Source organism: Cheilinus undulatus, linkage group 14 (genome assembly GCF_018320785.1).
Source record: "Cheilinus undulatus linkage group 14, ASM1832078v1, whole genome shotgun sequence".
In the NCBI taxonomy this organism is placed as follows: domain Eukaryota; kingdom Metazoa; phylum Chordata; class Actinopteri; order Labriformes; family Labridae; genus Cheilinus; species Cheilinus undulatus.
The window spans coordinates 23,949,695-23,973,908 of NC_054878.1; the positions used below are offsets into that span (position 1 = coordinate 23,949,695).

The 24,214-nt window shown below is 38.6% G+C and overlaps 1 protein-coding gene across 2 annotated transcripts in view; it reads left to right on the top strand.

Moving 5' to 3' along the window:
- The first annotated feature begins 8,168 nt into the window (after nucleotides 1-8,168).
- hbs1l (HBS1-like translational GTPase) overlaps nucleotides 8,169-24,214 on the top strand; it is a 37,962-nt gene continuing 21,916 nt past the window's right edge. Inside the window, exons 1-5 of one of the 2 annotated variants that reach the window (XM_041804777.1) lie at nucleotides 8,169-8,348; nucleotides 8,940-9,008; nucleotides 9,169-9,300; nucleotides 10,211-10,462; nucleotides 13,137-16,823. In XM_041804777.1, coding sequence (XP_041660711.1) covers nucleotides 8,306-8,348; nucleotides 8,940-9,008; nucleotides 9,169-9,300; nucleotides 10,211-10,462; nucleotides 13,137-14,611 — 1,971 coding nt within the window. In that variant the 5' untranslated portion in view covers nucleotides 8,169-8,305 and the 3' untranslated portion in view covers nucleotides 14,612-16,823. Of the gene's footprint in view, nucleotides 8,349-8,939; nucleotides 9,009-9,168; nucleotides 9,301-10,210; nucleotides 10,463-13,136; nucleotides 16,824-24,214 lie in introns of those variants that run through there. The other variant, XM_041804776.1, reaches the window with a different exon arrangement.

Sequence of the window (24,214 nt, forward strand, 5' to 3'; positions counted from 1 at the left end):
GGCACCACACCATAACTCTTCAGACTTATCAAAGGCGCGTTTTGCCTGTTTGTCCGCGCGATACGGTTTTTGTCAACAATTTTCATGAGTTACTTCTCCTTTGGCGTAAAGCTGAAGGAAACTTGTGTGTGTGACCGAAGTAAACAATTGCGGAATAGGTATTTTGGAATGGAAAAGAGGAAAGTGAAGTTATAAAGCTCTCTGTGCTCTGCTACCTGTTTGTGTAGTGCCTGCTGCTCACACCAATAGCCTACAGATGTTTCTTAGTGATAAAAAGAAAGACCTTGGTCTTATCGCGCTGCGATAAATTTGCTTATGTGCTCGCCCAGACAAAGAAAGTTGTCCATGTGAGGTGGCACATCAACTTTTTATTTAAATTTGTTGCTCAAAACCAGCGAGAGAATTGAATGAAATGCAACTCAGCATTTAAGTTCTTTGAGCATAATTGCCTTAAGGGTTCATTGAGCAGCAACTTCCTGGTAATATCCTCGCATTTATTCAGAAAGTATCCACATTTGAGTAAGAAGCAAGTTTGACCTGCTTTTCAACCTTTTCTAAAAGATGAGTAATATCAAAGCGACGTTGCATAACTTGTGATTTCTTATTCTTCGTATAAGAAGCCGGCCTCCATGTTGTGATTATTTTGTTTTGGTTGAGTTCTCTGTCTCCCTGCACCAGGATTTTTCATTGCTCAGCCATTCATAGCAGAGAGAAGGGGGGCTAATGCCTTATTTGTATAAATGTGTCTTCTCATTGTATTAGTTCCTCCATACGCGACCGTATTGTCCTGGTCACTTGTAATTAACATCTCTCCAGACCGGCCTATTGTCCCAGACCAGTCCCCATAATAGTGGCCTGATAAAGGATTACAAACATGGCCATGGACTGAAAATTTCACTACTTGATTCAACAGAGTGCTCAGTGAAGTGAAGCACACAGAGTGGACTATCAATATTTACAGGACTTGACATGTGTTAAATGAAGCACACAATGCAAGATATGTTTGAAACTAGTCATGTGTCCATTAAAGTTCATACTGTATTGACAAAAATAGCTTCATTGGTTTAGTGGCTACACTTTTACAACATGACAATATCTTTCCAGTGCTTTATTTTTTACCCCTGCACATCTAAAGGCCTCTCTGTCACTTGGTTGCCTGGTTGCAATCACAATTTTGAATCCAATACACCTGTGCACACAAGCATTGTTCCAGTCACTTAGGCCTCGAGGTGGTGGTGCCGCGTATCTATTCAAATGAATAATAATTATATAACAAACTATCATGCAAGATAGTTATTCAAGATAGACTACATGGAAAGAAAAATAGGCCAGCCAAAGAGATACAAAACAAAAATTCAAACCTCAAAATAATCAAGTGTTTCCAGCTTAATTAGCACAATAATGATAAGCGACGAGACAATAATTATCATAATTCATATAGACAAATAGACTATTATGTGAACGGAATGGGCTGCATCTGCTGTACATCTGCTAATTATTGTTAGCCTATAACTTTGCTTTCTTTTGCACAAGCCCTAATGTGTCTTTTCCCTCGAGGGTAATAATAAAACTACATTTTGTTATCTGAAACCAAATTGAAGGAAGGGAGCCGGGGTATGCAAATCAAGCCCCCGTAGTACTTTAAGCAGGAAGCCTGACTCCCATTGATTCTTAGCTGAGCTCATTTGCATGGGCGCGATTGGACAGGTTAAGGGAAGGCATTGTAATGGCTGCCCCCTTTGCAAAGCATTGTGTGCACAGGTTGCCTCATTTGAATGTTTTTTAGTGATGGCTCCCCCAGGCCTGAGATATCATCCCACCAGGCTTTCAAATCCAGAGCTGGGTGGGCCAAACATATATTGTTAATTGACCATGCTTGTGTGTGAGAGTGTGTGTGAGTCTGTGTATGTAAAGGCCTTTCTTGGGAAAGGGCTGATCCCAAGGCAAATAGTGAATGTGATCCTGTAGAGTTATGTGGTTAAATCAACCCACATGTTGACTTATTGCGAATATTTGTTTATTCACATTTTTCAACATTGTTGTGCAGTGTATGATTGTCATTATTTAATTCTTTTCAGTATAAAATGTTTTAAAACCAAAAACAATGTTTCATATCTAGATAATTAACAGCAGAGAACAACAAAAGATTGAAAAATCAGATCCTGAGACATATTTTAAACCAAAAGCTGCCACAAGCAAAAGGAAGAGAACACTTTTTAATTGCACAAATATGGCAGTGCTGTTGTACCAAAGCATTAACATCCTATTTGTGCAATGAAATCAGTGTGTAAGATTTTGCCTACCTTTTGGCATTTGAAGACAAAGGTGAAGTTGGAGCCACAGCTGCAGTTTTTTAGCTATAAATAAGAACGGCTAAAGAAGCACAGACTGCAACCTTTGCACTGCTTTATTACTCAAAGAAGAGGTTTGAAGAGCTGGTGAAAATAAAATAAACTTTAAAATCAATGTTAATAGATTAAATATCTATAAGCATTCATATTCTGTATCACTGAGTACAAATAAAAGCACTTGTACTAGGTCTGAAAAAGTGGAAGAAACCCAATATTGGGTGTCCAGGATTTGAGTTTTTGTTGCCTTGCTATCAAAACAGGTACTGATGTATGAATGTTGGCCTTATTAAAGTTTAAAAATCTGGTATTGTGACAACACAAGTGCAACATGATGGTGTTTATTTAGTTGTAAATTAACAGTGGTTCCAACTGATTTCATCAGTTAATGAGGATTATCACTGCACTGCCAATAGTTTAACTAACATTTCATTTGAAATACTGAATTTTAATGTGGTGTTTCATATGAATGGACTGTGTACATGAAGCAGATTTTGATTTACTGTTTTTGTTCTCAATGGTCCATACTCATGTAAGAAGTAATAATGATATCCATCGGGACCAAAAAATTAACAAGGTCTGTGAAATTAAAAACACCTATCCTGACAGTATGCATTGAATATACAGTATACTTAATAATTTTAACGCTTAAAAATTGTCTGTTGTTATTGTCTTCTTCTTAATGTTAGTTTAATGTGTTAATTTACTTTTATGTGTTAAATTGATGGCATTGTTTTTATGTGCACATGTGAGTTGGTGAGTGTTAAGCTAAGTTTAGTGTTGGTGATGGTATAGATAGTATAATGTTTCTGTTGAATAACGTCAATAAAGGTAAAAACTATCTTTCCATTTGTTTGAGAGTGGTCTGGCTGCAGACCGTTTATCTCTGACAGCCACTCTCACAGACCGCTCATCTGAGACAACATATATCTCATAAAGGAAGTTACGTAATTTGCTGGTACGTGTTTTCAGTGTAAGATGTGTTTTGTAATTCAACTTTACCGATAAACAGAATCTGGCAGTTCCATTCATGAAATAACCACATTACAAAAAGTACAGACTAAGCAACATTTCATGAATAAAACAGTGAGAAAGATAAGAGGTCGAAAGGATTAAAGTATGTTTAGACCCATTTTAGAAGTAATAACTGTACATGAAGAGTGGCTTTCTTTAGCTTTGTTAGCTCTAGCTTAAGCTAACATAGCTACGTAATTAATGTTATTACATAAGCAAACGTAGCTTAGTTAGCTTTAGCAACATGAGCCATAGCAAATGTAGTTCAAGCTAATTTAACTAGAGCTAATAAAGCTACGTAGATACATAGCTGCTAACAGAGCTACATGAGGGATTTCATAGATTAAGAGCTTTTTTCAGGTAATCAGACTGTTTACTGGGTTTACTGGGATTTATTAAATGTTTTGTTGTCAGGTTTTTAAATTTTTTTTTTCTTTTTTTTTACTTCTAACGTCTGGTATCCTAATAGTTACCTTTGCCCTTAACTTAACCTTAAAAATAAGTCCAATACAATTCTATTCTGAAAGTTTTAGCATGTATTTCCGCTCTGAAATATATAGTGTCTCAGATAAACAGTCTGTGAGAGTGGCCATCAGAGATGAATGGTCTGCAGCCATACTATCATAAATTATTTTACCACGTCCTGCAAAAGACTGTCAAGGATGTAGGTTTTGCATTTACCCCCTGAGGGAGATTTCCTGTAATAGACTCTTCCCGTGATACCTTGTGCCCTTAAATTATGTAAAGCGTGACTTCATAGCCTCTGCCAACTTTCAGCCCTCCCCCACTTGCACCCAGGCTTAGTCTTCTACAATTACACATGGATTAAGTTGTTTTGAGATTTACATGCATGTTGTCGACAGATTTGACGTCCTTTGATTTTATTCCGCATTTACATCTGTTTGCTATAATCCTTCCTGTTTATGTCCTAGATTTGAATCTCATTTTAAATATGGTAACATGATGTTTATTAGTCATTTAGATATCTACATCACTGAAAGAATCCAACCACTAATCTGCTAATGTTCCAACAATCTGTCTAGTCATCTGTTTTATCCATCTACCAAAACAGTATTCTCACTAAAATCTCTCTTAATCGTCACAGATTCATAGATCGATACTGCACAGATTTGACCAGAGAGCACTAAAGAAACATTTAAAGGAAATAAAGGGCTCAGATCCTGCATAGAGGTGTGAAAGTCACACCTCAGCTATGTTGCAGTCTTGAGCATTCTCAGAATGAGGTTTTTGCTGCATAGGTTTACATTGATAAAGACTTACATTATTAAACAATTAATTATAAATAGAGGAGAAAACATTGCTTGAATATGGAAAAAGAAGATTTTTAAAAATTTGCAGCTTCAGCAGTAAAACTGCAACATGCTTTTACGTAGCTTCAGCACTATGTTCCATTACCATTTCACACCAGGTGTTGTTTACTGCCTTTGGTTTTAAAGTGTCCTAGAAACATTTAGGTGACAGAGATCCCTCTTTGTCACCTGTGTGACCCTGTAAATAGATCATGTTTCTGTCTGTTTACTTGTGTTCCATGTGAGCATGTGCAGTTGTTTATTTTCACAAGATGTGCAACTATCACTTCAAAATGCCGGAAGTGGAATTTTAGAGGGGAGACCTCCACCCATTCAGAAACATCCACAGATACATACACACTCCTAACCAAGGGTAAAACTTGATGTGTAATAAAGAATAAAGTTCTCAACTCCTGATATGAAGGATCCGTTTTTGTTCTTACTAACTTCTGCCACTTGAAGCGTCTTTTGTCAAACTGTCACTTGCAATATGAGCCATTTATTGTGAAAAGGTCTGCAAAATTACCTAAGCAGGCTTCTTTCTTTATGCAGTTCTATTTTTAGAACGGGGAGACACACCAACCCTCGTATTTAATTTCCCCATGCAGATGTGCAAGTGTATACCTCACCTGCCTCACTGGTATCAGATTATTGTGTGACATTTTCATCATCTTCTTCTTTTTCTCTTTCATCTGCACAGCGGCTACTGAAGATCAGATCAGGTCAACATCATATATCAAAAACCACACATGCAGACACCTGCACACTTGTATGCTTTGCCTGTGTGTAAATGCACACAAATAAGCTTACACAGGGCTATAAAAAGCTTATTTCTGGCCCTTTTGTGGTATAAGTTTCTTGTGATACAAAGATAGCAGGAAAAAATGATGTCACTGTTTGGGTGCGTATGTGCTGTGTGAGGTGTCGAGTGTGGTCTCAAACCTCAAGGCATAACCTTTGACAAAAATGGGCGAGACATTCACAGCCCAACATCAGATTAAAGTTGTACTTTTTGTAGGGAGCCTCTCATAAGTTTATTTAGTGGGGTCACAAACCAGGTTAGAGGTGCTTATACATCTTTTTGCCTTGGCCAATTCCCTTTATCTCCTGCCTCAATACGTCCTCCCTCAACCATCCACAAATAATCCAAAATGCTGTACTGAGACTGTTTACTAACAACTCGCATTACTGCCATTTAATATTCCTTACACTTGCTCCCAAATAATTTTAGGTTTCACTTTGAGATCCATGTTTCTTTTTACAAAGCATGGGAAGGAATCTGGGTACATCTCTCCACCCCTTCAGGTAGATCCTTCAGGTCTTCTGACCAGGGTCTGCTTGTTGTCCCCAGCGTCTATCTGAAAACTAAATTGTGCATTTTAATTTGTGGTGTTGACACTTTTTTACTCAGGCCTGCCCACAAGAATGACTAGGCCCCTAAAAGCCAAGTAAATGGGGCCCTTCTTGAATTACATACTAATATCAATAGATGTGTGTTAAGTCAGTGGTGTGGGTACTAGCCTCACTTTGACTTTACTTCAGCCACTTGTGGAGCTCCAAGTAAACAAATTGTAAACAAGGTTGTTGTTGGGGCCAAACCTTATTCTAGGACAAACCTTCCTTTTGTTTTGGTATCCCAACTTTTGTGGAAATTCTGGCATGGCTAATAATACTCTGACATAACTGGACCAACAGTTACAGTGCCTGTAAAAAAATATTTACTGTACCTCCTTGGATGTTCAACCCTTTTATTGTTTTTATAAACCAATCATAATTTATAACACAGATTTATACAAAGTAATGTAAATTAAGCAAAAATATGTCAGGTAAAATGAGTGACTGCATAAATAATCACCTCCTTTAAAGTGACTGACCTTATTCAACAGCGGCTCAGCCAATTAGTGCTAGTAATCTCACAATTAGTGAAAAGGGGATCACCTGAGTGCAGTGAATGTGTCTCAAGGGAAAGTAGTACAAAGACACCTGATTCTGGAAGGTCCAGTCACAGGTGAATCAGTATTCCTGGCTACCATTACACCATGAAGACAAAATAACACTCCTAGTAACTCAGATAAAAGGTTTTTTGAAAAGTATTAGTCAGGGGATGGGTACAAAAATTGTCCAGGGCACTGAACATCCCCTGGAGTTCATTTAAATCCATCATCAAGAAATGGAAGGATTAAAGCGCATGTGTAAAACGGCCAAGATCAGGCCATCTGCACAAACTGAGTGACCGTGCAAGAAGGAGACCAGTGAGGGGGCCAGCAAGACACCTATGACTACTCTGAAGTAGTTACAAGCTTCAGCAGCTGAGTTAGGAGAGACTCTATATACAATTTTTGTCCAGGTTCTTCAATGGTAAAGCTTTATGGAAGAGTGGCAAAGCGAAGGCTGCTGTTGAAGAAAACTGCAATTTAATCTGTAGGCCTAGAGATCGCCAAAAGGCATGTGGGATACTTCAATGTCAAGCGGAAGAAAGTTCTTTGGTCTGATGAAACAAAAACGGTGCAAGCACAGTGGTGGCAACATCATGCCATGGGGATGCTTCTCAGCAGCCAGCCCTGGAGGGCTTGTAAAGGTAGAGGGCAAAATGAATGTGGCAGAATATACTAAAGGACAACCTTATTCAGTCTGCACTATGACTTGGGAGAAGATTTATTTTTTTCATCAAGACAATGACCGAAAGAGTACAGCAAAGAACACACATAAAGGATTCAAAGACAACCAGGTAAATTTTCTGGAGTGGAAGAATCAAAGCCCAGACCTTAATCCAATGGAAAATTTGCAGCTGGACTTGAAAAGGGCCCATACCCGATCCCCATGCAACCTGGCAGAACTTGAGCAGTTCTGCAAAGAAGAGTGGAGTAAAATTAATATCCAGGTGCAAGCCTGATTAAGACCTAACCACACAGGCTTTGTGATTGCTGCCAAAGGTACATCTAGTAAATACTGACTTAAAGGGGGTGAATATTTCTATATGCCAATATGTCATTTATTTTACATTTTATATTTATATCAAACTGACTTTTTTTTGCAGAAATATATTTTTGCTTTGACATTATAGAGGTTTTTCTGTAATCTTTTTAGTTAACAAAAAGCTAAATTACATCGGCCAATGGTTTATTATTTTGAATAATTTTAAATTATGCTGTGTTTATTGGTAATTCTATTTTTATATTTTGGACTGTCATTATTAAATAATCATATACTTATAAAACTCCCCAATGAGATCTACAAAACAACTTTCTCGATGTCAAGTTTTATCAGGATGCAGGTTGGTGGTGAGGTCTTGTGGGAGATCCATGGGGGAGATCCCAGGTTGAACTCAAACAGGAAGTTACGTCAGAAAAAGACAGAAAGTTTTAAAAACGTGTTTTTTTTCTGTGAAGCATATATTGGCCATAAAACACATTGCTATCGTTTGGACAATTTGAAAATGATAATAATAAATAAATTTTATTGATGTAACTGTTTGTTTGCAGAGATAATTTCGTCTTCCTGCCTTAGTTTCACTCAGACTCACAGCAGCAGCAGCACCAGCAATGGCAGCCGGGCAGTGAGACACATGTCACAACAGTCTGAGAGCAGAAAAACACTTTCGCTGAGGCCGAGGGAACATCAATAAGAAAAAACATGTCTCGGCACAGAAATGTTCGAGGTTACAACTACGATGAAGGTATCTCAGCGTGACTCGCTCGGTGTTATGAATGGTTGAAACGTCACGAGAAAGGCCTGCTAAAGTTGTTAGCCGCTAAGCTAGTATTCACTGTTATTGATTGAAGCTAACGCTAGCATGATTAGCCTCCAGATAAGATTGATGTCGTGTCACTTGGCACAAGATCAACTTCAAAACGTTTCTAGTATCTGCTAATAAAACCAAACTGCATTGCTGACGTTACTGTTCTTTAAATGTGTCCATGATCAGCTTGCCAGGTAATGTTTGTCTCTGCTTGCGTTTACACTAGCTATTTAGCTAGCTTGCTTAAACCACTATGTTAAATGTTAAAAGGATATTATTTGGTTTAGTTTAGTAAGAAACACTTAACGGACCCACTAAGAAAGACTCTTAATATGCATACTGTAAATGATTAAAGTACACCAGCTGGCTTCAATTTAACTGTATGTTATTCTTCTAGTAAAGTTGCTGACAAGGCAAAATGACAGCTGTAGCAAAGCACTCTGTCTATGTCACTGTTGCATTTGTAACATTTGTGTGTTTGAGAAAGAAGAGAAGAAGAGAAAATGTGTTAATTGTCCTTTTCCCTAGACTTTGAAGATGATGACATGTATGGCCAGTCTGTGGAGGATGACTACTGCTGTATATCACCAGCAACAGGTTGGTATCAGTGAATGTCAAATGAACATCATTAATCCGTCAGTAATGACTCAAATTTACTTTATTTATTTATTTAAAGACCCTTGAAGGGTTTCATTAAATGCCTACATTGATTAAGCCCTGAGTTCCTAGTGACTAAAGATGTTTTTGGTTTATTCAGCAAACCAGTTCATATATTCACGTCAAGAGAGGCATGCACCAAGGGAGGAGCCTTTAGAGGAGGAAGAATATGAGGATGAAGATGTACCAATGTCTCCTACTGTCAGTCACAATCTTGACCCTCTTGATCAAGGTAACATGATGAAATCCTGGCAATCTTTAGCCAGTGACCAGTGACAGGGATATCCTGCATTTCACTTGTGTTTTTGTGATTGAAAATGTGCTGATAAAATACTACATGATAGAATTGAAAAGGTGGTTTTGTCTTAAAGGATGATTCTTGGTTTAAGTTGTATTTTTTCACAAATGACAAAACATGTGTTGGTATATATATATATTGTCTCCAAGAAATCAAAATGTGGATCTCAACCAACAAACTTAAAACTGAACAGCAACAGACCCGAGATCATGGTTACGGCCCCCAAAGCACTGCTCAGGCAGGTTGGAGATCTCATGCTTAATATGGACGGTAGTCCCATCCACCCATCCTCTGAGGTCTGAAACCTGGATGTTATCCTAGACTCCACCCTTTCCTTCCAATCCTACATCAAATTTGTGACCAAAACTGCCCTTTTCCACCTCTAAAACATCTCCAGACTCAGACCATCTCTTACAGACTCTGTGGTGTAACCTTGTAGCCACATGTTCATCACCTCCTGTCTGTATTACTGTAATGACCCGGATCCTCCGGTCTTCAGACACTGGCCTCCGTACAGTTCTTACCACCAGACTCAGAACATGCGATGAAAGGCCTTCAGGACTACAGCCCCCATCCTCTGGAACCCCCTCCCTGAAAACATCCACAATGCTCCATCTTTGGGCATGTTCAAAAAACGGAAGCACCACCTGTTCGCCACAGCCTATAATCTCTCCTAAATGTGCTCCCCTCCAAAAAATCAATTTAGTTTTCTTTTTGTGTTGTGTCTTGTCTTCTGTTCTTTTGTAAAGCATCCTTGGGCTCCACAAATGGCGCTTTATAAATCCAAGCTATTACTATCATTGTTTAATAGATATCTGTCTGACATGTGCTTTGTACCCTGCAGCCAAGCTGTATTCCTGCCTGGACCATATGCGGACTGTGCTGGGAGATGCAGTGCCAGACTCGGTCCTGACCCAGGCAGCCATACGGTGTGGATTTGACCCACAGAGGGCACTTGATGCAGTCCTGTCTGAAGACACTAAGACAGCTCCTGTTACCAGAAGTACTAGTGAAGAGATGACTTCAGTAGCAAGAGTTACTCAGGAGATCACCCCGCTTCCACAAAGAGTCAAAAGAGAGTCCGCTGCAGAGAAAGGTACGGCTGGATCAAGTATTTGGACTGAATCCCAATTTTTAATCCTTTTTACTGAAATTGTTATCTTTAAATAATCTACTCTAGTTAAATACAAGAGAAAGATTATATTTGGATTGTTTTCTCACCTGTTATTTGCCTAACCAGGCACTTGTGATAATTCACACCTAGTTAGAATTGCATGTTTATTTTATGTAGCTATTTATCGATCTAGGTTTTTTAATTAAGTTAGTGTGGATAAACATAGGTGAACATCCTACATTTGAGCAGTTTTGATTGCATCTCAAATAATAACCTGGCTGTATAAAAGTTGAGAAAAATGTCAATCAAGGCCTGAAGTGTTTTTTTTTTTTTTTTTTTAAGTATTATTTTTGGGCATTTTTGTACTTTTATTTGACAGAGGAGGATAGTGGATAGAGTCGGAAACAGGGATGAGAGCAGGGGAGAGACATGCGGATTCGAACCCGGGTCATCCGCGTACATGGGGCACGCCTCAACCACTCAGCCACCTGCGCCCCCTGCCTGAAGTGTTTTAAAATGGTCTGGTGGTGGACCGGCTGGACTGTCTGACCACGAGAGACCACACACCTACAAACGACCTCACACTGAAGATTCCCCACATGACGTTAGAATCAGAACAAACATAGATGACTATTAGTATCCTTAGCTTAATGTCCCTCCGCAACGGACTGTCCTGGCACACGTTTTAGCAAAGAAAAGCGTTAAACAAGGAAACGAATCAGGATGTAATCCTGGCTGGTATGAAGGAACTGTTCTGTTTATATTTGTGAGCGATGAAAGTGCGTAACGTCCGGCTGGTGACGCTAACCTTCTGCTCACTCTCATTGGCTGTTGTGGGTATTCTGTTGGAGACATTACAACCTAGAATTGAAAATAACAAACATGTTTGATATTTACAACTTGAGGTCTGGGAGGCTACAAGGTGATTTGGAGCAGTAAAAGAATTGTGTTGTCAATGCACACACGAGGATTATTCAGAGAAATAATCATTAGTGATAAGCCTTCTCTCAGGGTACGCTCCAACAACGGTCGGGGAGGCAAATCTGGACTAAAACCGGGCTTGAAATTTTGTCGCTTATGGGTCAGCCTTAGTTGTACACACATGAACCCCACAGTGGGAGACCTGAAGGAAGGATATTTTGTAAAGGAACTACATGGTGGAGAGAGCATGTGTTCAAAGCCATACACAAACTTGAGACTAGCCTAGTGACAGCCTTGCTGAGCTGCCATGCTTTATTAGCCATGTCTCTAAAACTGAGGTCAGACTACACAATTGTTTTGTTACTGAAGTTGCCGTGTTAGATTAGCCAGTCACAGAACTATGAAATTCATACCGTGACTTGACCAACAGACAGGATAAATTACTAGGTAGGGCCATCAATCACTTTGATGTGATGACATTAAAAGGATGAGCGATAGGGCTGGGGCAGGACAACACCCTTAATGAAGACTATGAACAATCACATTGTATTTTCTGTAGTTCACTATATTTTTTGTCTGCCCAAGCATCATGATGAATAAAACCCTAGGCTGATGCTTTTTCTAAGGCGTCCAGAGTGCATCTGATATTTTGTACAAACATTTCTCTTTTCAGTCAGTCTTGGTTGTTTGTCTTTGACACATCATAAAGGCAGGAAAGTTGGTGAAAGTGCTTTACAAACATTTCCTCTGTCTCATAGATCCATCTCAGCACAAACGTCATCACTCAGTGTCTCAGACGTGTTCTTGGTTATTGTTGACTATGACAGACTACACCAGAGGAAGCAACAAATTCTGAAACCCTACAGATGTGTGACAGGCCAAAACCATGTGGAAAATTGCTGGCATCAGGCCAAAGCTTTGATCTCAGTTTTTCCTTTTTTTCATAATCCAGTACTATTGGACGCCCTTTGCATTTGTCAGTGGAGTTTGACAAATTTTAAACCAATAAAGAGTATTGAGGAGATGCTGCCTATGACAATTCAGTGTCATTAGAAGAATACAGCAGTTTTTTTCTTAGTTGAAAAGTGGTGATTTTTGAGATACTAGGTTTAGGCCTGAATCACACCTGATACACTGTGTGCAACAGTTCTGACTAGATTCTTTTTTTTTTTTATTTTCTTGACTAGGCTGTAAACTTGTTTGTTTCTGCAGTAAGAATCAGCATTTTAACATGGAGTAGCTCCAGAAGTATTTGACTTATGGTGGTTTTGGAGCTGTCTTCAAGTGGATACTTGAGGAACTGCAGTTAATTGCATATGCATACTAACTTCATTTTTCAACCACAGAGGTTGCAGGTTGCTGCTTGCTGCTACCACCTGAAAAATTCGGGACATTCGGGCCACCTCTAAAAATTTGGGACATTTTTCAGTACTTCTATTGAATGTGTGCAGTGTAGCTAATGCTGAATTGGGATGTTATTGTCTAGACACCTAAAATTTACTTACAGTAACAAAAACCTAATTTAAGTGAAATTACCAAGTATTTTGTACATGAAGGCCATGGGCATCTTGATGTTTATTTCACCTGATATGAAGGACATGTCTCTACAAATGTTTAACAAAGTGCCTTTTTTCTGCTCTTTTTTCCTCTTATTCATGGTATCATTCATCCCCCTTTCCTGCTGGTCCTCGTGTCTCTCCTCTCCGACATCTGCAATTGGCTTTTGTAAGGTAAGGAGCCTGCTTGTCTGCTTCTCACACAGACATTACACCCAAGACACATAAAATTCTGACTGAACGGTGCAAACATTCACAACCTCATGTGCAGGACAACGCACTAAACTTAAGTGATCTTTTAACACAAAATAAGACTGACCCTGTGGCTAGGAAGTCTGAAACTACAAACTTAGTGAGTCAAAATCCAGGTGTTAGCAGTGCAATCAGTTTGTCACAGCTCATGTCTGAGCATGTGCAGAAGAGTAAAGTGTTTGGAGTAGACGCAGGTTGTGGTTTAGGTGTTCCCTCATTAGGTGCTCTCACCATGGGACCTAGTTCACCTAGTCAGAATAGCCTCTCATTGGGAACGTTGGCATCTTTAGATATGTCTGCCACATCACAAGGCTCAGCTCCCTCCCTGCTTTCAGATTCACTCAGTAGTCTGTCAATAAACAATCCCAAGATGAACATGACAAACTCCTCTCTGACTCCGCCGCCTGGATTGGGTAGTCTCAGTTCTGTCATTCAGAGCAATCAGCACTCTGCAGGAGTTCGGACTGGAATTAAAACCACAATGGTGGATCCTAAGGGAAGCCTATCATTGGCTGATTTAATCCAGGAGCATTCCAACCGCAGTCCAACAACCATAAACTCTTTCCCTACTCAACAAAGCAAGGGACCTGCTGCACCAGCACAAACCCTTTCTCTGTCTGAGCTCGCGTCACAGCACCAAAACAGGAACACAAGCTTTCAGGGGCAATCTCAGAGCACTGGACGACTTGCAAACACACTCAACTATTCCGATCCAACCAACATCACTCTTGCATCATGTTTAGGTGGGACTGTCTCATTGTCACGGCTAGCCCTGCAGCATCAAATCAGTACTGAACTTCCAGCAGATGCACTGAAACCGTCACCTGCCTTTTCTGAGCCACTCTCAAGTTTGGCGTGTACACATAAAGGCAAAACCTCAACCACCTCAAATGGGTCACAATACTCTATCACCTCGCTCCTCTCACCAGAAAAACCAGAGAGGGCTGGCGTTTTGGCAGAAAATACTGCACAGGGCGGAATGAAGTGTCAACTCGACCACAGACTACACCACCAAAGAAACAAGCCACCTAAGCCGAAGCAGGCTATTGATTTGAGCACGCTCATGGCCCAGTCAGAGGGAGTGAGTCCTGGTTTCCTCGACCAGGACCTCCCTTCACCGTCCTCTCCATCTTCGGTTGCCTCTGTGTTTGCACAACCATCAGTGTTTGCGATAACTTTGTCGATTCAGAACCGCAGACAACGGAGGAGGATGAGGACTGTGTTGAAGGGAAGAATGAAAGGTCAGAGGAAAGGAAGTGGTAACCAGGCCTTTCTCACTAAATCACAAGACAAAACAAACGAGCAGCAGAGCCCCCTCTCACCTGTCGTACCGTTCAGCTTCGACACACCTTCACCTGATGACATTGTGCGTGCCAACCAGCGAAAAGCTTTCACCCGATAGACGATGATATAAAAGATCTTATAGAAGTGAACTTCATTCATCTTGGTGCTGAATTTACTCTGTTGGATGAGGATCTTGCATCATTTTTGCAGTTTTTCTTCCCAAAATGACCTGGTTCAATGAGATTCAGCTCTCAGGCCCAGCAGTGATTGTGAGGCTTTTTAGGTGATCAGGCACATAGAAGACCTTTTAGGACCAACCGTTTCTGCTGATCTGCCTAAAAACTCTGCTTCAGACAGTATTTCTACATCTTTTGAAAACAAGTCTTATATCACCGTTATTTGAAAAACAATAATGTTTAAGACAAACTAGATCACAGATGAACTACTTAGTCAGCCTGGCAGCTTGAAATGTATTGCAGCTAAGTAACAAAGGATTTTAAGTATTTTAACATATTTTAGAACTTTTTCTTATTTTGAATTCTTATTTTTGTACACTTGGATGGCAACTTGCTTTTTTTAAATTTACATTTTTGGATAAACGATTAACAGATTAATCTTAGACAGGGAAAATGATATCATGTCATGTCTGTCTCCATTTTTTGCTTCTTCCCTCATTTTGAGCAGCATGAAACCTCAAAAGGCAAAAAATGGGGTTGAATTTGTCTGCAGGTGTGCTGCAGCTATTGGAAAATGGATCAGTTAACCATTGTGCTGGTTTAAAGCTGCCTGTGTTTGAGATCATGGGGTAGACATTTTGGTTTGGAGGGCACCTGGAGATTTTCCCATGAGGGAGTGAGCATGTGCAAACACACAAACACTTACAAAGAGAATGAACAATTTAACTGTTTGATATTGAAGTTAGTACTTAGTACAATTGCAAGCACTGAGAATAAAGAGAGTCTAAAGGAATACCTGAATATGCGAGGTTAAAGAGCCTTTTTAAATCTTTGAAGATTTTAATATTATGATGTGCTAATGAGGATTGTTATTCTGGCTGTGTCATCACACGCTGCCAGAGGTTAATTTGTAAATTTTCAAATAAAGATGACTGAGTTTATGTACTCTTAAAAGCACCTGCGTCTGGGCGTGTCTCTCTGGTTGTGTTTGGGTTGTGTCTATCCAAGCAAAAAAATCTGTGTTTTAAGAGTTGTTGGATCACATTAATTCAGTGTAACAAGTTGAAACAGTGCTCCTCATCCTACTTAAGACAAAAACCAGGCAGAGTATATCTTAAGTGTGGTATGTAAATAAATTTAAAACAATTGATGATGCAAGTTCTTGACATTTTAGGCCTTCATTAAAAAGTAAAACTATTACAAATTCTAGATTAATCTCATACAAAGTGAAACATTGCAAGAATTCTTTTGTTTTAATGTTGATGATCCCAGTTTACGGCTCGTGAAAATCTAAAATCCGCTATCCTAAAATTTTAGAATATTGTTGAAAAGTTCAATTTGCTAAGGTTTCCCGAGCCTTTATTCTCCAAGTCTGGTTCAGTTCACAAAACCCCATCATGGGGAAGGCTGCTGACTAGACTATTTTCACTTGGAGGACAAGACACGGAAAGTCACTGCTGAAAGGGCAGTATCAAAGAATTTTAATGGAAAGTTGACTGGAAGGTGTGATAAGAAAAGAAGCACAAACAACAGGCCTTCAGAGGGTTTTCATACAGAGCAGATTCAAGAACTTTAAACGGATTCAAAAGGAGTTGACTGAGGCTGGACTCTGTAGATCAAAAGCCACCACACAGATCCAGAACGTGGACGTCAGGTGTTGTGTTCCGGGTGTCGACCCACTCCTGAACTACAAACATCATAAGTGTCTCACCTAGTCTAAGGAGAAAAAGAACTGGACTGTTGCCTAGTGGTCCAAAGTCTTGTTTTCAGATAAAAGTAAACTTTATGTGTAATTTTGAAATCAAAGTCCCAGAGTCCAGCCAGTGATGGTTTTGGGAGCCATGTCATCTGCTGGTTTTGGTCCACTGTGCTTCATCAAGTCCAGAGTCAACGCTGTCAGCCATCCATCCACCAGGAGATTTTAGCACACTTCATGCTTTCATCTGCTAAGAAATTTATGAAGATACTGATTTCCTTTTCCAGTGGGACTTGGCACCTGCCCACAGTGACGCCAACACTACCAGAAACTGGTTTACTGTGCATGGTGTTGTTGTGTTTGCTTGGACAGTGAACTGGACTGGTGTTTTGATTTTGATGAGCTGTAAGCCGTAATCATCAAGATTAAAACAACTGAAGTCTTGAAATATTTCACTTTGTGTGAGATGAAGCTAGAATATGTGGAAGTTTCACTTCTTGAATCAGATCACAGGAAAAAAAAAACTGTTTCATGATAATCTAATTTTTGAGATGCACCTGCAGATATGATACCAGTAGTAAACTATCAATACCTGTTACAGCACCATGGCAAAAATTGAAGTCCTTGGCACCAGTTTTGGATAACTTGACACATTTCTTGTTTTTGATTAGTGAAAATTACCAGCAAAGTCCAGCACAATTGGCCAAAATAACATTTCCAAATTTGAGGAGTTTTGCTTAAAAAAGATTAATATATCTTGAGTTAAAAAAAAATCTTGAATTGTTTGACTGTAGTAATAATAAGAGGAGCATTTGATGACAGATGATAGCAACCAAATCATATCAATAAACTCATCTCAGTAATCACAGACTTTTTAAAGCCCATGCATTATTTATTACCCACATCTGTAAGCTAAGTTTTTAGCTAACTTTATTGCATAATTAAGGCTGTTTTGTTCTCTTTTATTTCAATTATTTTCAGTATACCTTAATTTGCAGGAAACTACACCTCCTTTAGTATCAAAATTGTGAATTATTTTTGCTATACGTAGTTATGAGCACAGCTCCTACCAAGACAAATAGCACTTTACATTTTTAGAAAACTCTCATAACTCATTGCAAGGGTATTTGCCAAGGGTGTGGTAATCCATGTTAATTGTTGGCAAATTTGATTGAAGAAATACACATTATTTTTTGAAAACAGGACAACACAGACCCCAGGGCCACATTAAGGTTAAAGCTCAATATGATAGTATAAAAAGTTAAAAGAACAGAGTTTGAATTATTTTCAAACACAAGGTATTAAAAAGTATTAAAGTATAGAGACTTTTTAAATGCTGTGTACACTATGTATTTGGTGCAGTGCACGTTTTTAGGCTATCGTCTCTTTGTTTCTAAAGGTATCTCAAATCTAAGTGTGAGACAGTGGTTTAGGTTTGAATGCTCCTAAAGAAATGAAAGCTTAAAATATGAACTGGTTAAAACTGAACCCTGATAAAGATTATTATTCATCACTGGTGTGTATTTGTGAATTAGTCAGGGGGAGATGATAGGGGCTGATGCCAAACTCTCCTCACTGTTCAGTCATTTTCTGTCTTTGCATTCATTGTTGTCTTTGACGTGAGAGCGCTCTTTGAGTGAGAGGTTTGAGCTAACTGTGTGTAAACTTTATACAGGTGCACGGAGTTGAGTGAAGTGGACCTCAGGGTGTCAAACAGAGACTGGTGAGCCTGAGGGACGTGATAGATAATAAAGGGCAGACTGTGGTAATAATGACTAGTCAAACATTACAAGTCAAACAGGTTTCTCTGTACTCCAGGGAGCCTTATGATGTTTGGAAATAATTAGGCCTATTAGGGATGAATAGGTTTTTTTTTTTTTTTAAATCTGTGGAGGTTTGATTTTTAAGGCGTTAATAGGTCTTAACCTCCAAAAATCTAGAAATTAGTAAGCTTTATTAATTACTGTGTTTTGTCCAGCAGCAGTTTTGTCCTTTTTTTCTCTTAAGGCGAACCAATGTGTGGGTTTGAGCAGGAAGCCACACTCTTGGGGAAAATGTCACCCCAAGCACACACACATCAGACAATCATCTTACTGAGTGTGTGCGTCTCTTACACCACCTACGTAGGAAAATCTGATCATGTCTCTCAAGTTTTTCACAGCTCTGTCAGTAGCTTTGACAGATCAAATCATTTTGTGTCTTTACATGCTCTGCAGATCTGCAAGCATACATATCGCACACACAAAGCTCGTTGTGATGTGGTGCCAACTGGAAAACACCATTTTAATAACAAGTGGTCAAAAGAAAGTGGGTGCTCAAGGTTTATATTCCTACCTTCAGTGCTCTTACTTTGTTGTGGTGAGATGTATTTACAGGAAAAAAGGGGGTCGCGTGATTCTTAAATGGAAAAAGTTGCATTCTTATTTCAAAACATGCAAGAGCTGAAGAGTTTGAAAGTAAAAGAAGTTTTCATTAAGCATTTATGTGACAGTTTAGGCTCATTCTGTGGCCTCAGATTTCACTCTTGTTTATCTGTGTTTATTAAGAAGGCTGCAGTAATAATAGTAAAACTCTCCATATTTAAACAGAAATATTTGAAGTCTTTTTTAGTCATGAGGAACCCCCTTGTGGAGTTATATTAATTAAATGAAACTTCTCCACTGTGTGTCAGCTTGTCACTAATCAGTATACCGTAATCTTCTTCAGTTTGATGATTGAAAGTGTGGGTTTACATCACAACTTGACATATCATATTGGTTTTTGGAAACAGTCCCCTATTTGCTTATAGAACAAAGTCTACATGGTATCATTTTGATTGAATTGCATTTATGATCCTATGATATTTTAAAGACAAACGGATGCAAATCTATTGCATTAGTTACCATCATGGTAACTAAACATCTAAAATGTCATTTTTAATAAGTTCTGATATAGTATTTGTATTTATTTTTTAAATATTTTGAATTAACCCCCATAGTAACTGTCCTCCAAGATAATGAAACTAGGAATGCTAAATATTGGATTTTTGTCAATAGCCAATATGTCTAAATTATGTAAATGGTAATATCTTAAAAATAATTGATATAAATACATTAAAAACTAGAAAAGCACTCAGAGAGCACAGACCTCTGCCATTAGCCCTATCTCCGAATAGTAAAGAATCCTTTAAAAAAAACCCTGGATCCAGACGGTGATCCAGATCACTCCCAAAATCTAATCAGTTCTTCCTTATGCTATTTCTGACATTTCCTGAAATTTTCATCAAAATCCCTCCTTGGCTTTTAGAGTTATGTTGCTAACAAACTAGAAAAATGAACAAACTAACAAACCCTGCCGATCAAATAACCTCCTTGGCAGAGGTAATAATAATACCAATATTAACACCACTGATATTGATAATACTAATAATACAAACAGATAATCCTAATAATCCAACTTATTTTTCATAATAATATTTATTATGACAATTAAAAAATATAATGATAACAGTAATAATAAACATATAATTTTCTATAATTATTAATTCAAATTATGATTATTTGTAATCATTTTATTATATCACCATAGAAAATAGGAATATAAAAATAGCGATACTAAAATATCAATTAAACTAGACTAACGGTTCATAACGGTCATGATAGCTGTTCCCAACACTGATGTACACTATATTGCCAAAAGTATTCACTCACCCATCCAAATAATTGAAATAAGGTTTTCCAGTCACTTCCATGGCCACAGGTGTATAAAATCAATCACCTAGACATGCAGACTGTTTCTACAAACATTTTTGAAAGAATGAGTCGCTCTCAGGGACTCAGTGAATTCCAGCATGGTGCTGTGATAGGATGCCACCTGTGCAACAAGTCTAGTGGTGAAATTTCCTCGCTCTTAAATATTCCACAGTCAACTGTTAGTGGTATTATAACAAAGTGAAAGCGATTGGGAATGACAGCAACTCAGCCAGGAAGTTGTAGACCGTTTAAAATGACGGAGCGGGGTCAGTGGATGCTGAGGAGCATAGTGCGCAGAGGTGGCCAACTTTCTTCTATGTCAATCACCACAGACCTCCAAACTTCATGTGGCCTTCAGATTATCTCAAGAACAGTGGGTAGAGAGCTTCATGGAATGGGTTTCCATGGCTGAGCAGCTGCATCCAAGACGGATGCATTGGATGCAGCTTAGTTCCAGTGAAAGAAACTCTAAATGCTTCAGCATACCATGAGATTTTGGACAATTCCATGCTCCCAACTTTGTGGGAACAGTTTGGGGATGGCCCCTTCCTGTTCCAACATGACTGTGCACCAGTGCACAAAGCAAGGACCATAAAGACATGGATGAGAGAGTTTGGTGTGAATGAACTTGACAGGCCTGCACAGAGTCCTGACCTCAACCAGATAGAACACCTTTGGGATGAATTAGAGTGGAGACTGAGAGGCAGGCCTTCTCATCCAACATCTGTGTGACCTCACAAATGAGCTTCTGGAAGAATGGTCAAAAATTCCCACAAAAACACTCCTAAACCTTGTGGATAGCCTCCCCAGAAGAGTTGAAGCTGTTATAGCTGCAAAGGGTGGGCAGACGTCATATTAAACCCTATGGATTAAGAATGGGATGTCACTTAAGTTCATATGTGAGTCAAGGCAGGTGAGCGAATACTTTTGGCAATATAGTGTATGCATGTTTTGGTTTTTCATTGTAAATAACACTAAGTCTCTCCTTTACAAGAGTTAACATGTAACTTGTATTGTGAATAAACGTTTAAACAAACAAGTTTTTTTAATAGTAAATGTTTTTTTCTTAATATTTAGACATTAGGAATGTATGAAAATACCAACATATTGGTATCAGCAGACATTAATATTAATTATCACACTGGCAGATATGAAAATTTCTCTTTCATTCAATCAGCTGTAAATATTGGCCATGTGTATGAATAAGTTTGTGGTTTTTTAGGTAGGACCAACAGACCAACATCAGCCTAGGTCTTTTGCTGTGCTCATTCTGATTCCTTAAACATTAAAGTGTGTTTTAACGGCTGAAGTTTGAGATCTGAACTGTATTTATATCAGTTGATATCAATATCAAAATATGTCTTGGCTAAATGTATGCATTCATTGTGCAAACTGAAAGTGTCTTTTATTACATATTCAGTGTGAAAAATGTAATTTTAACACCACAGGAAAACAATCCTTATCTGATTTTTAAGAGCTACAAATGGCACAAAAACAACCTGCTGACAGGCAGTGAGCTCTATGGTGCACAGAAAAAAATGCCCCTTTTTTTCAGTTTATACTTTCAAATTAAAATTAATTCTTCTAATTAAACAACTGGTTTAAAGGATGCTTCCCTCAGACAATTGAAAAAAATGCTTGAAAAAATATTCTCTAGTGTCAAAAATGAAACTAGAGGCATTTCAGACCTAAAACTTCAGTCCTTACACACTTTACAGGTTAAGATATTAGGATGAAATACATTAGTACCTTCTGCTGATATGTACAGCTGGAAATTTTTGTATCTGCTGTTACCAATAATTCCATTTCCAGGGTTGTTAACTGATACTGATGTGCTGATAATGTTGTGCATTCCTAAAAAAACATTACAACACATTATACACAGTGAGGACTAGATTGACAAGATTAAAGATATATTGAATGTAGGCAGCGTTGATGTTTTCTCACTGTTTCTGTCTGTTAAAGGGCTGTTTTCCCCTACTTTGGTTACTTTGCTAGATGCTAGCAACTTTTAGGCTCATGGTGGATTGAATTTGTGTCTTTGTAAATATTGTAACAAGGAGTACAGTCTCGAACTGCTCCTTTTTGAGGTTTCTTAGGGTAACATTTGTCATGTATGATGGTACACAAGAAAAAAAGATTGATATCTGCGAAATTTGGCTAACTAGCAGAACTAATGCAACAAACTTTAGGATTCAAGATTGTATTAAGAATCCTCCTCATTCACAGTGATTATGATCATTGTTTTTATCTCCTTGTTTTTAGAAAAGCATTACAAAATGTTAAACATTTGCTTTCAGCTTGTTTCAGAGAAAACAATTCAGTAATTCAACAAAATGTAACAGCAAAACAATTGTTTTATGTACAATTCATATATTGGTCAACTTGTGAGCCCTTAAACACGAGCATCACTCTAATTTAAAAGGACACATTTTAAAAATTAATGATTTGTCATTCCTGCCTTTAGGATTGTGATGATTACAATCTTGCAGTCATAAAGAAAGAAAGTAGGTTTCACATTATGATCTTTGTGTTAGTCCAGTAGATGGTGGATCTCAAGGTCTTAGGATTAGTTTTATTGCTTCTTGCTGAATTTTCTAATTCATAAGTCAGACTTTCTTTGTTATTGTCAGCACATTTACTGTCCATTGTTTCAAAAAGCTACGACTGGCTCTGTCACAAAGCCTTAGTTTAGACTGCAGTAGAAATGGCATCCTCAGATCTGTTTTCATTTTACATCATGTACTGAGCATACACTCAAATAAATCCATAAGCTCTGACATTAGTTTTCTTCTTCTTTATGACATTGTTTTGCATGTATTAGCTTATGTCACATTTTGGTAATGAGGCCAGCATGTCAAACTTTGCCCTAGTTTAGCAGGAGATGCTGAATGGAAACTAGATGCAGATTAAATTTTCTTAAAATAGTCTTGTTTAAACATTTAGTCAAACAATGGAAATCCAAATGTGTGTTGACATTATAGGTGAGTGTACTGTTTTGAAATCTGTCTGTCAACAGCAGGTGAGAGCTCTCAGGTGGTTGGTTTGACGTCTGCTGAGTCGGTGGGAGCAGAGGATGAGGGGATTATAGGTGCTAGTCCATAAATGTTGAGCCGTGCCACAGTGACTCATTCTGAAAGGGGTCACAGTCTTGAAGTTTTTCCCTCAGCCAGTTTCCTTTCTAGTCACATTCATTCATGGATTTAATTAGACATGACTGAAGACTAAACAAGCAGTTTCATTTATTCACAGATATATTTATATTAAATAAGAGCATGTGCATAGTTGTTTTGTTCTGTTGTTTGCTCTCCTGTGTCTGGCATGTGGATTTTAGCCTTTTAGACAATTCACAACAGACAGAGCACTTAGTTATTTTTCCTTGAACATGTGGACCAAGTCCTGAATGCAACACTTCATATCTGTTCAGGTTTACCCTTTAGTGCTTGCTCTTGAGCATGTTAAATCTGAATTGAGTCAAGCCCAATTCTCATCTCTCACAGCCTTTAGTGGCCTCTAGTGGTTGGGAGCCTCGCTATCAAGTTTTCTCTTCTTTATAATTAAATGACTTCAAAGCAGTTCATCAGATATATGATTATTTTAAGAGATGTTTTTGTGGCCCCCTTTTTCAGAAAATTCAGAGCATGTAACAAAGTGTACTCATAGTTGACAGGCAAGGATGTGACATGATGGATTAAAACAGATCAACCGGCTAATCCACCCATATAAGATGAAGTCATCGAATCCGGCTAAGTTTGTCTCCCATCACAAGCAAATGCTGCGTGTCACCAAGGTACCGGCTCTTCAACCTGGAGCTTTGTTATTTTCCTTTTGCCTGCACACACACGTGTGTGTGTGTGTGTGTGTGTGTGTGTGTATTTGGATGGGGGTTGATATTTGCATATCCTGGGCGGACTCCTCTCATCCTGTGCTCAGTTGAGCCCTCAGGCCAAGGTGTATGGATGACTCACTCACTCATAGTCACTCGCAAGGGTCCCTTTTACTCTGAGAAATCCTGGATGGGAGGACGCCAACTGTTTACCTGCCAGTCCAAACAGTGAGCTGAGATCCTGCTTCTAGCCCCAGAACATGATTAGTCTGCAGAGGCTGCCATCCTGTTA